Below are 15,755 nucleotides of genomic sequence, written 5' to 3' on the forward strand. Positions count from 1 at the left end.
TGGCCCCGCCCAGCGCCCTCACGGCCCCGCCCGGAGCCGCCATGGCCCCGCCCACCGCCCCTCCCATCCGCGGGGCTGCCCGGGCCGAGGGGAAGGGGCGGGGCGAGCCCGGGGCGCGTCAGGCGGAAAGGGCGGGAGCTGCGCCCCGGAACGGAGCCCTCTGATTGGTCACTGGCGGAGGCGCGCGCCCGCGACGGCGGCGCGCGTGGGCGGTTGCCGTGCGCTGATTGGCCGGCGGGCGCGTCCCCTGCGGCGCGCGCTGACCTTGCCCGCGGAGCCGCAGCCATGGTGGCGTACTGGAGACAGGCCGGGCTCAGGTACGGCCGCGGCGGCGGCTCCGCTGTGAGGGAGCGCCTGGCGGGGTCACGGCGGCGCCGGGGGAACGCGGGGTTGGGGCGGGGGAGGCGGGGTTGGGGCCGGGCCCGCATCTCACAGCCCTCTGTCCCTCCGGCCGCAGCTACATCCGCTACTCGCAGATCTGCGCGCAGGCCGTGCGGGCCGCCATGAAGCCGCAGTACAAAGCGGAGGCGGAGAGGGCAGCGGTGGCCACGGTGAAAACGGTGAAGCCCAAAAAGGAGTGAAATGTAAGTGGGTGGGGTGGGCCGGGTGCGTGGCTGGAGCTCTGCAGGGCAAGAGCGGCGTTAGCGGTGACTGTGGCTGCTGAGTCCATTAATCCCCAGTACCTGGGGATAACCGGCTCCGTGTCCAGCCATGGGCGGGGAGGGATCGCGGCTGGCGAATGTGCGCAGGTGTTTGAGCTGGGTACGGGGGGACGGGAACAGCCTGATCCCATCAGTGGGGTGAGATGTGCTGGCTGTCAGACCCCGCATTGAACCTTTGGGGTCTGGTCAGACTTGGTATGGGCTTACACAGAACAGCTGCGGCTCTGCAGTGACACTCACAGGCTTCTCTGTGGTTTTCGTGTTTTCATACTTGCTAAGCCAGCAGGCAGCCTCTCTGAACTGCTCCTTCCCCTGATCAGCAAATTCGTTATGTGGGTTATCTGCTCTGTGTGAGACGAATGCTGCTTGTACCTTTATTTGTGCCATTCCATACATTACAAGCAGCTGAAATATTTTCTGTTCTGGATACAACAACTTCGATTCCTGATCTGAGATTAAATAATACTACCTTTTGTATAAAGTGTATCTTGTACCCATTCTTGAACTGAATAATTTGTTTTTTTAATCTCTTGTAGGAGCTGATCTGTGGGGAATAAGAGCAAACTGCAAAGGCGAGCTGCAGACTGCAGTAGGCGAGCTCAAGACTGCAGTGTAATGGCATCACATGAGCTGTAGAACTTGCCTGTGTATGTAAATTGACATGCTAATAAATGTAATTTCTGAATGTGTGGAAAGTGTAGTTCCTCTTGAAACAAAGTTTCTGTTCTGCAGGGACATTTACTTTTCAGTTCTGTTGAAATAAAAGGCTGCTTTTAGCACAATCTGGACATTCAGTAGCCACATTGTTTATTTTAAGCCAAATCTCTTTTTGGATTTCATGCTGGTATTTCAGGTGCATAAATGAGTGAGAGATTTGATTGTTGTTCAGAACTTTTATGCCTTTTTCATTTAAATTATTACTTTGGAAAAAAAAATCAGGGCTAAAAGCTGTATAAACAGAGAATGTAGCATATGGATTTGAAAACTGGAAGCAGGGTAATTGTGCCATGGATGTGCTGCTGGAGATCCAGTCTGAAAGTCTGAGACCCTGAGCAGTGAATCAGGAATTGGGAGAGCTGGTGTCATGTAAGAGGTGGGGAAGGAGACACAGAAATCTGAATTGTTTATGCTGCATTTTCCTGCTGCTGTGTGACCTCACAGCAGGGATGACACTGTCCCACTGCACAGGAGAATTGGCTTCAGGTTCCTTCACCAAGACTGAACTCAAACATCAGGCGTTACTTTCTTCAGAGTACAACAACCTTAAACCTTTTCATTGAAGAGTATAACTAATTTAATTCAAAGTTACTTCTTGCAAGAATAAACTATGGGGGTTTGTCTATCAAATGTTTCAAGTATAAAACTTCCATAGAATGGTATATAATCTTTATTTAAAATAATATTATAAATACATTAAGTAGGCAGCTGTGATGACAAGAATTTTTTTTAATGAAGGCAAAATAAGATTTTGTTTTAGTGACTGCCATAGAATTTATATTAACAAACTACAAACCATTCTATGTCATTTTTGTTGTACTGAATGTTAGGAAAAAAATTTACAGTAGTTAGTACCTAGGAAAAAAAATACCACACCAAAACTTTTACACAATGTCACAACTTAGTGTGCTAATGTAACTCAACCTGTAGTTAGAAATAGAAACAAACCACACCATGATAATGAATACAAGCTCTGCAATAATATAAGCCAGCAATGTGATAAAACAATTAGAGTACTTATAAAATAAGAATGTGCATATTCAGTCATTTGCCCCCTCCTGTTTCTGCAGATCTACATCAGTCTGTGGAGTGATAAAAGAGTCACTGCCCTTGGAGGCCTCAGAGATGTGCACATGATCCTAAAACAGTAACGAGTTCAGAGTCAGCAGGGCTGTGTTTACCTGACAATAAATAAATGTGATGAGCTGACAGCACATTTTGCTATTGCTTAAGATCCTGGTCTATATACACAGGCCCAGCGGCTGTATGGTACATTCAGTATCTGGTGATTGTGTTCTGAAAGTGAATCCATTTACAGGAAAGGCTGGTGTGAGATAACGTGTCCTCATAGTGGATTGGTTTGAGGAGAGATTCCATCTCAACAGTTGTTCAAGACAGTAAAGCAGAGCTGCCATGAATTTCAAAAGCACTGTGCTGTAATATCAGATATACTTGGCCAGATGCACAAGAAGTTCTGAAGAGATGTGTTATTTTAGGTATGCAGATGATGGCTATTGCTTTGTCTTTAGTGAATGTTAACAGGCTCATTTGGAGGATATTTTGATACTTTTTACTCTGCTTCCTTTTCTGGCTTGGCTTCTGCTTCCACTTCTACCTCTTCAAATTCCTCCACGTCTGCAGTGGCATCCTGGTACTGCTGGTACTCGGACACGAGGTCATTGGTGTTACCTTCTGCTTCAGAAAACTCCATCTCATCCATGCCTTCCCCCGTGTACCAGTGGAGAAAGGCTTTCCTCCTGAACATGGCCGAGAACTGCTCGGACACCCTGATGAAGAGCTCCTGGATGGCCGTGTTATTGCCAATAAACGTGGCTGCCATCTTCAGCCCTCGCGGCGGGATGTCACACACGGCCACCTTCACGTTGTTAGGGATCCACTCCACAAAGTAGGAGCTGTTCTTGGTCTGGACAGACAGCAGCTGCTCGTCCACTTCCTTGGTGGACATTCTGCCCCTGAAGATGCAGGCCACGGTGAGGTAGCGCCCGCGGCGGGGGTCGCACGCTGCCATCATGTTCCGGGCGTCGAACATCTGCTGGGTGAGCTCTGGCACCGTCAGGGCGCGGTACTGCTGGCTGCCCCGGGCTGTCAGCGGGGCAAAGCCGGGCATGAAGAAGTGCAGGCGAGGAAAGGGCACCATGTTCACCGCCAGCTTGCGCAGATCCGCGTTCAGCTGGCCGGGGAAGCGCAGCGAGGTGGTGACGCCGCTCATGGTGAGGGACACCAAGTGGTTGAGGTCCCCGTAGGTGGGATTGGTGAGCTTCAATGTCCTGAAGCAAATATCATACAGAGCCTCGTTGTCAATGCAGAAGGTCTCGTCGGTGTTCTCTATCAGCTGGTGGATGGAGAGGATGGCGTTGTACGGCTCCACCACCGTGTCCGACACCTTGGGGGAGGGCACGACGCTGAAGGTGTTCATGATCCTGTCGGGATATTCCTCTCTGATCTTGTTGATGAGGAGCGTCCCCATGCCTGAGCCCGTGCCACCACCCAGGGAATGGATGAGCTGGAACCCCTGAAGGCAGTCACAGCTCTCACACTCGTTCCTGACCACATCCATGACGTTTTCAATCAGTTCAGCACCTTCTGTGTAATGGCCCTTGGCCCAGTTGTTGCCAGCACCTGAATTACCTGTGAACGGAATAACAGGAAGAACAACCACAGCTTAAGAGGAGAATTTTTGAAGGACTTCCAGGGCCCTTTTGGGACAGCTGCCTGCAGTCAGTTTGCTGGCAGTGTGCTGTGCATACCATGGATGAAGTTGTCAGGCCGAAAGAGGGGCCCGATTCTGCTGGAGCGGACGCTGTCCATCGTCCCAGGCTCCAGGTCCACCAGGATGGAACGGGGCACGTATTTATGGGCTGGAACAAACAAAATTCATGCAAATAATTACTGCTAGTGCTCAAAGAAACAGGTTTAGAATGCACTCTGGAAAGTCCAGTCCACCTAGAGTGGTTTAGGCTTTTTGTGGGTTTTTTAATTACTTATTTTACCCTCCCTGTTGGCTCTGCTGAGCACTTACAGTAAGCCTCATTGAAGTACACATTAATTCGCTCCAGCTGCAGTGGGGAATCCCCACGGTAGTTCCCAGTGATGTCAATGCCATGTTCCTCACCAAGCACCTCCCAGAACTGCAAAAGGAAAGAGGTACAACACACTGAGAACCATTTCTTTATTTTCAGCACATGTTTGGCACCAGCTCTGGGAACTGTGCCTGAAGCAGGGGATGCTCTGCCATTTACACACCAGATCAGAACAGGAATCCTTCTCTACCCCTCCCAAATAAATTTGAGGGAAAAGTTTAGCAGACCATTTATGCTGCTTAGCTATGACCTGTGCACTAATAGGTGGTGGCCCTCAATTTGTTCTCTTTATAGTAAAAGAAAATGGATGTTAGTTTAAAATTTTAAATAACAGTTACTACTTGGTATGAGCTTAACAAAAAGGTTGTGAGGGTGTGGATTAGGGAGAGTTGCTTTGAGTCCTGTCATGGCACAACAAAGCTGGCACAGGCAAATTTGTACGTGAGCAAGCCTTTCCACAAACAGCTGCTGCTCCTAAATGTCCTATCTTGACACTCACATGGATGTGCTCTTGTGCTGGGCTCTTATCTGGGCAGCAGCCACAGCAGTGTTCATGCAGACACACCCACCCACTGTAATGACCAGGCTATTCTAATATTAAAGCTCTCCTGGGTTAGTCCAGTCCCATTTTGAGTGTACAAATACACCTCTGTCAACAGGTGCATGCTCCATGCTTCATGTGCCATTAAAAGGAATCAAGGTTTGGTGTGGGAGAAGCGAGGAAGAACAAAACAAAACAATCCCTCAACTATCCCATGTCTTAAAAGACCTCCCAGCCCAAAGTAGATAATTTTGGACAACTTCCTACTTATCAATTAAAGAAAAAAAAAAGAAAGTATGGACATCACACAGCATAGTAACTGAGGGGTAATTTTACTCCTAGCCCAGAAAGTCAGCAATAGTGACTACTCCCTATGTCACAGCATCCAGTGTTTGAGCTACACAAAAATGCTCCAAATGACACCTGTCTCTCACAGCAGGCCAGTGACACTTTGTGTCATTCTACATTCTAACACAGGTTATGCTGTTGGTTAATATGATCCCATATGATCTTAAAGAACCCTTCCAACACAAGCCATTGTATGATTCTCTGATATTGAAGAATAAAATGTGGCAGAGCTGCTGCATGGCTGAGCTAAAGTACCAGCAACACAACTTCACAGCCCTGGAATTACTGGCTCTGTCACTTGTATCTTGCAGAGGATGTGAGTTCCCCTGGGAACAGGAGTCCCAGCAGGAATGCTCTGGTGCACCTGTAATCCCTGGGCCATGGTTATTGCAAATGAACATTAACCTTAAAGGAACAAATCCAGCTTTTGGTTTCATACCAAAATACTCATGTTCCCTGCTAATATGGCACACTTCCCCCACTGAATTACAAGGTAATTGTCCCCCCAGAAGTCCCCATCCATTGATGATGTGACCTGCTACCTCTGATCCCTGCCAATAATCAGTGTTGAAAAGAGACCTTACCTTGGATCCAATTTGGTTCCCACACTGGCCAATCTGCAGGTGCACGATTTCACGCATTTTGTGTGGCTCAGACCTGTTGGTGGCTACAACCTCACCCAGGCTCTGCAGCTCCCCAGAACGAGCCCTGTGCCTGCTGCTCTATCAGCTACACCCAGCACAGCCCGGCCCAGGGGCCCTTTTATACCCCAGGGAGTGTCACTCAGCCAGCCAAGGGAGTAGCCAGCCCCAGGCTCTGCACCAGGAGCCCGGGGCCCCTGCCCTGCCTGGGTGCAGGTATGGCAGCACAGGGGCAGCCCCTGTGCCTTGGAGAGCAGCACTGTCACCTGCACCCCTTCCCATTTCTGTGCCTTGGAGAGCGGCACTGTCACCTGCACCCCTTCCCATTTCTGTGCCTTGGAGAGCAGCACTGTCACCTGCACCCCTTCCACCATCTGTGCCCTATCTGTGCCTTGGAGAGCAGCACTGTCACCTGCACCCCTTCCACCATCTGTGCCTTGGAGAGCGGCACTGTCACCTGCACCCCTTCCATTCTCTGTGCCTTGCAGAGCAGCACTGTCACCTGCACCCCTTCCACCATCTGTGCCCTATCTGTGCCTTGGAGAGCAGCACTGTCACCTGCACCCCTTCCCCTCTCTGTGCCTTGGAGAGCAGCACTGTCACCTGCACCCCTTCCCATTTCTGTGCCTTGGAGAGCGGCACTGTCACCTGCACCCCTTCCCATTCTCTGTGCCTTGCAGAGCAGCACTGTCACCTGCACCCCTTCCACCATCTGTGCCTTGGAGAGCAGCACTGTCACCTGCACCCCTTCCCATTTCTGTGCCTTGGAGAGCGGCACTGTCACCTGCACCCCTTCCCATTCTGTGCCCTATCTGTGCCTTGCAGAGCAGCACTGTCACCTGCACCCCTTCCCATTTCTGTGCCCTGGAGAGCAGCACTGTCACCTGCACCCCTTCCATTCTCTGTGCCTTGGAGAGCGGCACTGTCACCTGCACCCCTTCCCTTCTCTGTGCCTTGGAGAACGGCACTGTCACCTGCACCCCTTCCCTTCTCTGTGCCTTGGGGAGCAGCACTGTCACCTGCACCCCTTCCCATTTCTGTGCCCTATCTGTGCCTTGGAGAGCAGCACTGTCACCTGCACCCCTTCCCCTCTCTGTGCAGCACATATGTGCATATTCTGTTTGTGGATGTGCATATTCTGTTTGTAGATGAGCATATTCTGTTTGTGGTGCATTATTCTATATTAAACATAATATATATATACAAATATATGTGCATATGTAGAGATTATAGCCCAAAGTAAGTGATTTTAATTTATTAAGCACATGTGCTTCTGCCACATAATTTAAATTTTAGCATCATATGAGTCATAGAGGACAACACCCATAATAAAAATGGTAACAACTTGTGAGCAGGATTGCAAGGCAAACTCCAGTTCACTAACAGGCATAATTCCTGATGTTTGATGCATGGAGGAGGGGAACAGGAGCAGGAACAAAAAATACTTTGTAACACATAAAAATAACGCTGTACCCTCAGTGACGCTTGGTCCTTGAATACTTAAAAGAATCCATCATATTTAGCCAAAACTTGATTTAACTTGTGACTAACTTGCACAGTTAACTCTCCCTCTCTCCCATTAAGAAATACAACATTTCTAATATTTCTTAATTTCTTATATCTCAGATGCTTCAGAACTTGCCAGGAACATGCTAGAGGTGAAAACCCCCTTTCACTGAAGCTCTCTGAAGTGAACTGTAACATTCACTGAGTGAAACATTTCCCTTGCTAAAGGAAACGCTGTGAGGCAGAACAAAACACAGCACAGTCATGTTGGCTGCTGATAACCAGCACCAGTATCACTGAGCAGCAGAAACCCAGGGTAAAATGACTTGTGGAAGCCTAGAGCAGTTCCATGACATGTCAAGTGACTGTCACTGCCTTGCAAGTGTTCCTTTTAAGGATGGGGAAAGGAACTATAATTTGGAAAGCACCTTAAAACTATTCAGCATGAAATGGTGACAGTGGAAGCCTTGACTCCCTGAATGTCACTGCTTGACCACTTTATGGGTTGCTGGAGATAAGGGATTTCTGAGCTTCCATATGGTTCCAGGAGAAAAATCAGCTTATTCCAGGCTTCCTCTCCACTTGATGACTTCCACTTCTCCCACCAGCCAATGAAGGAACAGACAACTGCTCCTGACACAGAGCTCAGCATCAGAAATGCATTTTAAAAAATAGAGAGCAAACATCTGTCATCCTCTGCCATGCTGTGAGCACACTGCTTAGGGAGCATTAAAAGGAGGACTTCAAATGCAGGTAGTTTCATTTTGTTTCCTTAAAACACAATCATTTTATCATTTTATAATTTTCCAAAAGATAAGTATTCTCTAAGCCATTCAGTTTACCCAGCAAGACACACAAAATGTTCTGTTCCATTGCCACATTGTCAATATTTCCCACAATAGCTTTGGATATCTTCTACAATTCCCTAAGAAAATTCTGAAAAGGTTATTTGGACATTTACTTAAAAAGCATATCTCATTTTATTTATGCACATTTTGTACTTGTTCTCTCCAACCATCCTTAGCTAAGAGCAGTAATGCACATCTGAGTTGTGTACTCAACTGCTGCATTCTGAATAGACATTGATACAATGTCAATAACAAATACTAAATAAATACAATATTAAAAGTTATATTAATTGATAAAAAATATAAATTAATATAAATTAAAAATATGCAATGTATTCACAATAGACACAGCTTAGGAAGAGGCTGAAGGTGCTAATTCACTGTCCAGAAAAACTAACAAAATAATTTCAGCATTAAATAAATTCCCTGAGCACATCTCACAAGGAAAGGGGGAAAAGGGAAGCAAAAGAAATAAGCAATCACTCAATAGGGGTTTTTCCTCTTGCTGAAAATAGCTCCCCAGAATCATGTGCCTCCTCTGAAGTGCTTCCTTATAGAGCCTTAAAAACTCTGGCACATGACACCGGGCAGCTGAGATGTTTGTGGGCTTGGGCCTCTTTTCCCTCCTCCCCATCTGCATTTCTGTCTGAGTTTATCCAAGCCCGGCCTAGGAGGGGCTGTTTCTGTGGAGGTTCAGCCGCAGTCCCTGCTCAGCGCAGAGGAGCCCAGGCCGGCTAACACGCCGGGACTCCCAGCAATGCCACGGCCCATGTGCAGCTGCAGATTAGCAGAGAGAGGCACCGCGGAGAGGGGCTGAGCTGGCTGGGGCAGCTCTCAGGCGCTTTGGCACGGGGGAGATTAGGAGCAGCCTGGCACTGGGCACAGCTGGGGCACTGGGCACATTATCAGGGTGCCGCTGCTCCCAGATGCCACAGCCCTGCTGATGGGCTCGAGCTGAGACCACAAAGACACACGGCTTTTGTGGTTGCTGGGCTATTTGTTGTTGGTTTTGTTTCCTTGGTTGGTTTTTGGGTTTTTTAACACTACTCCCAATAAACATGCACGTGCAAGGAGGCATTCTGGGGTAATCTTTTTTAATGGTTTGCTTGGAAGGAACTGGCTTTTCAGAGTAGCAGAGAAGATTGTTGAGAGGAAAGCCTATTCAGTTTGAGATAAGCCTGGCTACAGGGCATCAGGTAATTTTACAGAGATCTGTGAATGGCTGCCAGACAAGCTGATGCAAGCCTTAACTACCCTGGGCTAGCTGAATCACCCCTAATCATGATACCAAAACCAATGCATTCAACTCACAGGCTCCATTCGTGCTCTGCTGTTCCTTTTGGTGTGTTTGTGCCTCAGTTTCTCTGCTCATCGTGTGGAGCTAATAAACCTCAGGCCCTCTACAAAAAGTGCTGAAAGCCAAGGAAGAGAAGCTGAGAAGGGAGAACTGTTTGTGGTTTACGAAACCTGTTTATCAAACATGAAAACTTCTACCTAATGTATGCAAAAGAGACTGATAATCCATTCACACAGTCACTAGAAGCTTCTGCAGGAAAATTAGACAACTATTTTTACTATTGACTAAATCTTCTAGCAAATAATGAAGAACTTCCAGGTATTCAATCCTTAAGGAGCAGCCTAGAAAATGGACACAGGCTTGTGTTCCTTTGCTAATTGTAGCATTAAAGCGCTTGAGAAATCCAAGAACTTGGGACTAGGGAAAAAAACAAGAACCAAACAAAAAAACCCAGTCACAATCTCTGGCCACAGTCTAGTACAATGCTGAGGTGTTAGGCCAAAGGTGAAGAAACCTGTGACAGGGCCTGTCCCAGATACAATCACAACTCATGTGACCGAATTTTTGAGCTGGAAGCGCCACTGGGGGCTGGGAGGGCGGGATCGGAGTTTGTTCCTCGTTCCCCAGAGCTCCCTCGGACACGCTGAGGCGGCACCGAGGAGGGCGAGGGCCGGCCCGCTGTCCCCGCCCGCCGCAGGTGAGCCCGGCCCGGCCCCGCCCGTGCCTCCGCTCCTCCCCTCCGCCCTCAAACCCCGGCGCGGCCGCAGCCCGGCAGCCGCCGCTGTCCCAGCATGGCCCCGCCGCTGCCGGCCCTCACCGCGCTCCTGCTGCTCTGCGGCTGCCTCTGCCCGCCCGCCCGCGCCGGGCTCCACTTCAGGGAGGGGCAGCACTGCTACCGCCCGGCCCCGCGCAGGGCGCCCGGCCTCAGGTGCGCTTCGCCCCCGGCCCCTCACGGGTGGCACGGCCGAGAGGAGCCATGGGGAGGGCTGGGCGGGCACAGCCGGGTCCTGAGGGGGTTCGGGGATTTCGGGGGTGCCCGGAGAGGTCCGGGGGATTTCAGGGGTTCCCGGGGGGCTTCGAGGGTGTCCGGGGGGGTCTGGGGGAGCCCGAGGGGTTCGGGGATTTCAGGCGTTCCCTGAGGATTTCGGGGGTGCCCGGGGTGTTCGGGGGTGCCCGGGGCCGCTCTGGGGTCCGGGATGGGCCGAGGGGGGGGGGGGGGGGGGGCGGTCACGAGACCGCGGGGCCGGATCGGTCACGTGACGCCGGCGGGCACTCGCGGGCTCGTTATGAAACTCGGTGAAATCCGTGGGGTTTGATTTTTGGGTTTTTTGTTTGTTTGTTTGTTTGGTTTTTGTTTTGTTTTAAATAACACCCGGCCGTCCTGCTCCGGCGGATGCCGGCGCTCCCTCCCCGTCCCGTTCCCCCTTCCCCAGGACCTACCCCCGCCCGCACGAGTACCTGGACGTGTCGGCGCTGCCGCAGAGCTGGGACTGGCGGAACGTGAACGGGGTGAACTACGCCAGCACCACTCGGAACCAGCACATCCCGCAGTACTGCGGCTCCTGCTGGGCCCACGGCAGCACCAGCGCCTTGGCAGGTACCCCCGGGCTCCCCGCTGCAATCGGGAGTGTTTGGGAAGCAAAGGGAGTTCAGATTCAGGGTACTGACAGCTGGTGTAAGGTGCTAAATCACTGCAGCGACTAACACAGCAAAACCGAGGCTGAGGTGCTTGTGAATACACCACAACAGTGGCAATGCCCAAGCTGAAGGCAAGGAGGGTTGGTTTCAATAGGAAAAGCAGCCAGAGCGAGGCTGTGTCCCCCTCATCCAAAGGCAGCAAGGGGGGAACGCTGGTGTGTGGTTAAAAACCTGTTTGCAGAAGGAATGTGGCCATAGCTCCTCCCAGACTGCTCTTTTGGTCCTGGGGTAAGAGCTGGAGTTTCTGCCCTCCCCTCAGAGGTGTGGTGATGGCAGCAGATGCAAAAGAGTTGTCAGGCCTCCTTCTCCCTTCTGGTACCTCACTACAGCAGGGGCTCTCCAGCCGTGCTGGCAATGAGGAAATGGAACAAGATGCCTCTTGTGGGATATTTGCTACAGGAGCCCTGTCATTGCATGAAGTGACCCCCACAGCAGACACAAAATCTGATTTCAGCCTTTTTCTTAGTCAAGGGGAAGTAGTGGTTTGCTACAGATGGAGAAGTAGTAGCTCTAGAGAGAATACATGATTTGCATGCAACAGCTTTGAGGTGGAGAAGCACCACTTGCACAGGGAGGCTGTAGGAAAATTACCTGTGAAGGAGAAACAGCAAACTGGGGAGAAGGGGGCAGATAATACAGGTGCGAGCAGACAGCAGGAATCGTGCAGCATACAAGGATGTGGGCAGGTGTGACACCTGCCAGGATGGAGTACTGGGACAGTAAAATACAGCAGCTTGCAGGAAGATTAGGCTGGGATGATAGCTCCCTGTTCTGTCAAGTTTATTTGAATGCTGTTGGTCCTAATAGGATTTAAAGTAACTACAGTGGCATCAGTTAAGACTGTTAATGCAGAAAAGCAGTTTATAAATACTCATCAGGAAGCTTTTCCGCCAAGTAAGCTTCTTGTTTCTGACAAAAGAAGGCAGCAGGGTGGTGGTGCCTGTCTGAGATGGCAGGATAACAGTGAGATGCTGGTGTAACAGCAAGGAGATAACTCTGAAAGCTTTCTCCTGCATTTAGACTGTCTCCCAGAGCCAGCAGCCTGGGCGCCATGGGCTTATGTTTATGCATGGGCTTATACATAAATCTCTGCTCCTCTAAAAGATGATGCTCAGAGCTGTTTTTAGATGTGTATTTGAAAAGTCTTCACTGTCAAAGTCAGGAAACAGATCTGGAAGTTTTCAGAAGCTGTGTCTTGAGTTAAAAGACGTTTAGGGCTCTTCAAGGCCTTAGACAGATCTTCCTCATCTCCATGTTTTTGCTGAGATTTTAATGGAAAAACCCCTCCTAATGGAAACCCACAGCAATAGCTCAGCCTCTGGTTTGAATTAGGTCAGGCTGTGTTCCTCTCTGCAGACAGCAGAGCCTTTCCAACCACAAGTGCTGCTGTCTGCAGCCAGCGCAGGTTCAACGGAGAGGAGACAGTTTCAAAAGCAGCTGCAATGTGCAGCCACCCAGGAATTCCACAGCAAACCCCAGTTTCTTGTCCTTCCAGACCGAATCAACATCAAGAGGAAAGGGGCCTGGCCCTCTGCCTACCTGTCTGTGCAGAATGTCATCGACTGTGCTGATGCTGGCTCCTGTGAGGGCGGGGACCACTCGGGGGTCTGGAGGTACGCGCACGACCACGGCATCCCCGACGAGACCTGCAACAACTACCAGGCCAAGGACCAAAGTAGGGTGCCTCTGCTTTGCTCTAGGGTTTCTTCCCAGCTTTAGCAGTGTATTTAAAAAAAACTGCTTTGGGTTTTCAGAGTACTGGTTCCTGCTGTTTGACTGACAGAGCAGGTTTTCATTACGGGCCTGTGTGTGTCTCCTGCTCCAGACAGTGTAGCACTAAATCGTGCTCAGGCAAGTTTGCACAGCTGAATTGTTTTAACTTAATCTCTTAAATCTGCGACACACAACCTCTAATGTACTGAAATATTTACAAGTGTCACCTCAAGCTGAACAAAGGAGAAACTTAACCTTTGGTCATGTATGACTGGAATGGTTTCTCTATGTCCTCAACAAAGTATTTATACCTGTGAAGTAAAGAGCAGTAAGTAGTGATAACAGGGACTTTAAATGTGGTTTCCAGAAAATAATTGAGTACACCAGAGAGAATATGTATTAATAATTACTCTGAAGTTATTAATATTTGCCTCAATTGTATTATAAAAGCTCAGTGTCCTACAATCCCTTCACTTAAAGAAAAGAAAAATCCTGCAGATTACCTCCAGGGATAATCTCACCTCTGTTTTGCAGAGTGTAAGAAGTTCAACCAGTGTGGAACTTGTGTCACTTTTGGAGAATGCCATGTGATCAAGAACTACACTCTCTGGAAAGTTGCTGACTATGGGTCTGTCAGTGGAAGAGAAAAAATGATGGCAGAAATCTACACTAATGGACCAATTAGGTAAAAAAACCAAAGATACATGAAACTCTGTGTACATTTTCACTCTAGCACGTGTCAGCAGCTGTTCTAGCATGCAGACTCTAGTTTGTATATAAACTGAGATCAGAATACAAAATACAAGAAACCCAGTTGGTTTTTAGCCCTGATCCCGTTGTATGAAACCTCCTCTCTCTGTTTTCTTGCAGCTGTGGCATCATGGCTACAGAAAAGCTGGATGCCTACACAGGGGGGCTGTACACAGAGTACAACCCCTCAGCCACAGTGAATCACATCGTGTCTGTGGCTGGCTGGGGCGTGGAGAACGGCACAGAATATTGGATCGTTCGGAACTCCTGGGGTGAGCCCTGGGTAAGGAGGCACAGCAACACTCTTTGGGCTTGGGAGGGACAGGGGGGTTTGTCACTTGTGGATATAAAACTGAAACTTGCTTTGAACTAGACTGCCAGTTATAAAATGACACCCAGCCAATCTGAAGGCAAGGATGTTTGGAAGTTATTTGAGTAATTTTCAGCTCTATTCCAAATTCTACCTTTCAAGGATGTGCAGCTCCTGTTATGGGCAACTGGAAATTGCTGTGAGTTGTAGGCAAAAATGCAGTCATGGACCTGGACTGGGTGAGTGGGATGTGAATTCACCCAGGTAGGGTGAATTTGCCCCATGGCTCCAGGGCTGCCCCACAGCTTCAGTGAATTCTCCATTCACCTCCCCACTCATATTTGGCAGACAGAACAGGCTCACCAACATACAATTTTTACAGCTGTTTCCTAATTTACAATGCAAATTCAATCCTTTACAGGGTGAAAGAGGGTGGCTGAGAATTGTGACCAGTGCCTACAAGGGTGGAAGAGGAGCAGACTACAATCTGGCTATTGAAGAGGACTGTGCATATGGAGATCCCATACTGCCTTGATTCTACATGGTACAGCTTTGTCTTTGGGTACTTTGGAAGCTTCCCAGCACAACCTCCTCTTGTTTAAAGAATAATAGCCCAAGCCTCCTTCACAGTTCTGAAAAATTAGAGCAGATGCAACACACAATGCCTTCAAAAAATACAGAACTGCCCTAATTTTATTTACACTTTGAAGTATTCACCCATGAAGGAGTTGTCTACCTTGATGCACAGTATTAAAATCACACTGATTGAATCACAGAACCTGTGCATGTAAATATCTATTTTTTTAAATATAAATCATGTAGATGTACTGGAAAAGTGTACTCAATATTTGGGTCTAGAGCTTCTTTTAAATTCTGTGACAGTACTGACCAAATATGTTGCAATGATGCAAAAGCCATGATAAGTCTGGACATGATAAATCAAAAATATTAAGCCTTGTTTGCTTGACCTCCTGGTGAAACAGTGGTGTTGGAATTGTTAAATGATGAAGTTGCTTTTATCCACCAAAATTATATAATGGGAATTACTTTAACCAAAAGACAGTCTAAACACTTCTTACTTGATTAGCCTTGTCTTTGCTCAAATTTCTTGCTTTAATATGTGATTATGCCTTTTTTCTCCTAAAGAGGCAAAAGATAAATTACCATAACCCTGAACTACTCACTAATATTACAAATCAGTGCCATATCAGCTGTTACTGCCTGACATTGCTAACTGATTTAATAAACAAACTTTTTCTCTTACATGACTGGGTGTTTATTAATGCAGGTGTGTGGTTGTCTCTATCTGCCTGATGAGCAATTTTAGACAGCAGTGCTGCTGGTTCAAACAGCAGCTGGGTAAGAACAGGATTGTGGGACAGAACTGATCACAGCTTCACAAAGGGTTTAACAAGTTACAAATCAGCTACAGAGGAACTGTTTAGAGGAAGTGATACCAAGCAGAACACAGGAAAGTAAAAATAAACCTTGTTTAAACTGCTGGTAAAGCTGCATGGACACACAGCAACTGCTCTTGATTATCAGCAAGAGCTTGTACAGGGCTGGATCCTAAATTTATTCTCTAGAAGGTGAATAATTTCTGCTGCTAATTCAACAGTTTAC

At 48.5% G+C, this 15,755-nt stretch overlaps 3 protein-coding genes across 4 annotated transcripts; 2 read left to right on the plus strand and 1 right to left on the minus strand.

Annotated features, from left to right (window-relative positions):
* The first annotated feature begins 157 nt into the window (after positions 1 to 157).
* ATP5F1E (ATP synthase F1 subunit epsilon) lies at positions 158 to 1,351 on the plus strand. Its single transcript, XM_074553393.1, has 3 exons — positions 158 to 317; positions 458 to 584; positions 1,199 to 1,351. The coding sequence occupies exons 1-2, from the start codon at positions 286 to 288 to the stop codon at positions 579 to 581; spliced, it is 156 nt and encodes a 51-aa protein (XP_074409494.1). The 5' UTR covers positions 158 to 285; the 3' UTR covers positions 582 to 584; positions 1,199 to 1,351.
* Positions 1,288 to 10,297, minus strand: TUBB1 (tubulin beta 1 class VI). 2 transcript variants are annotated; one of them, XM_074553392.1, is made up of 4 exons: positions 9,676 to 10,297; positions 4,420 to 4,528; positions 4,148 to 4,258; positions 1,288 to 4,028 (listed from the first exon to the last, which is right to left on the minus strand). In XM_074553392.1, the coding sequence occupies exons 1-4, from the start codon at positions 9,682 to 9,684 to the stop codon at positions 2,950 to 2,952; spliced, it is 1,308 nt and encodes a 435-aa protein (XP_074409493.1). In that variant the 5' UTR covers positions 9,685 to 10,297; the 3' UTR covers positions 1,288 to 2,949. The 2 variants fall into 2 exon arrangements, with proteins under 2 accessions (XP_074409493.1, XP_005489112.1); XM_005489055.4 differs by lacking the exon at positions 9,676 to 10,297 and adding an exon at positions 5,954 to 6,296.
* A 2-nt stretch (positions 10,298 to 10,299) lies between these two features.
* Positions 10,300 to 15,395, plus strand: CTSZ (cathepsin Z). The gene is made up of 6 exons (XM_005489054.4): positions 10,300 to 10,589; positions 11,095 to 11,258; positions 12,855 to 13,034; positions 13,607 to 13,757; positions 13,943 to 14,105; positions 14,554 to 15,395. Exons 1-6 carry the CDS (start codon positions 10,453 to 10,455, stop codon positions 14,665 to 14,667), a joined length of 909 nt encoding a protein of 302 aa, XP_005489111.1. The 5' UTR covers positions 10,300 to 10,452; the 3' UTR covers positions 14,668 to 15,395.
* The last annotated feature ends 360 nt before the right edge of the window (positions 15,396 to 15,755 follow it).

The sequence above is a fragment of the Zonotrichia albicollis genome, chromosome 17, assembly GCF_047830755.1.
Source record: "Zonotrichia albicollis isolate bZonAlb1 chromosome 17, bZonAlb1.hap1, whole genome shotgun sequence".
NCBI lineage: Eukaryota > Metazoa > Chordata > Aves > Passeriformes > Passerellidae > Zonotrichia > Zonotrichia albicollis.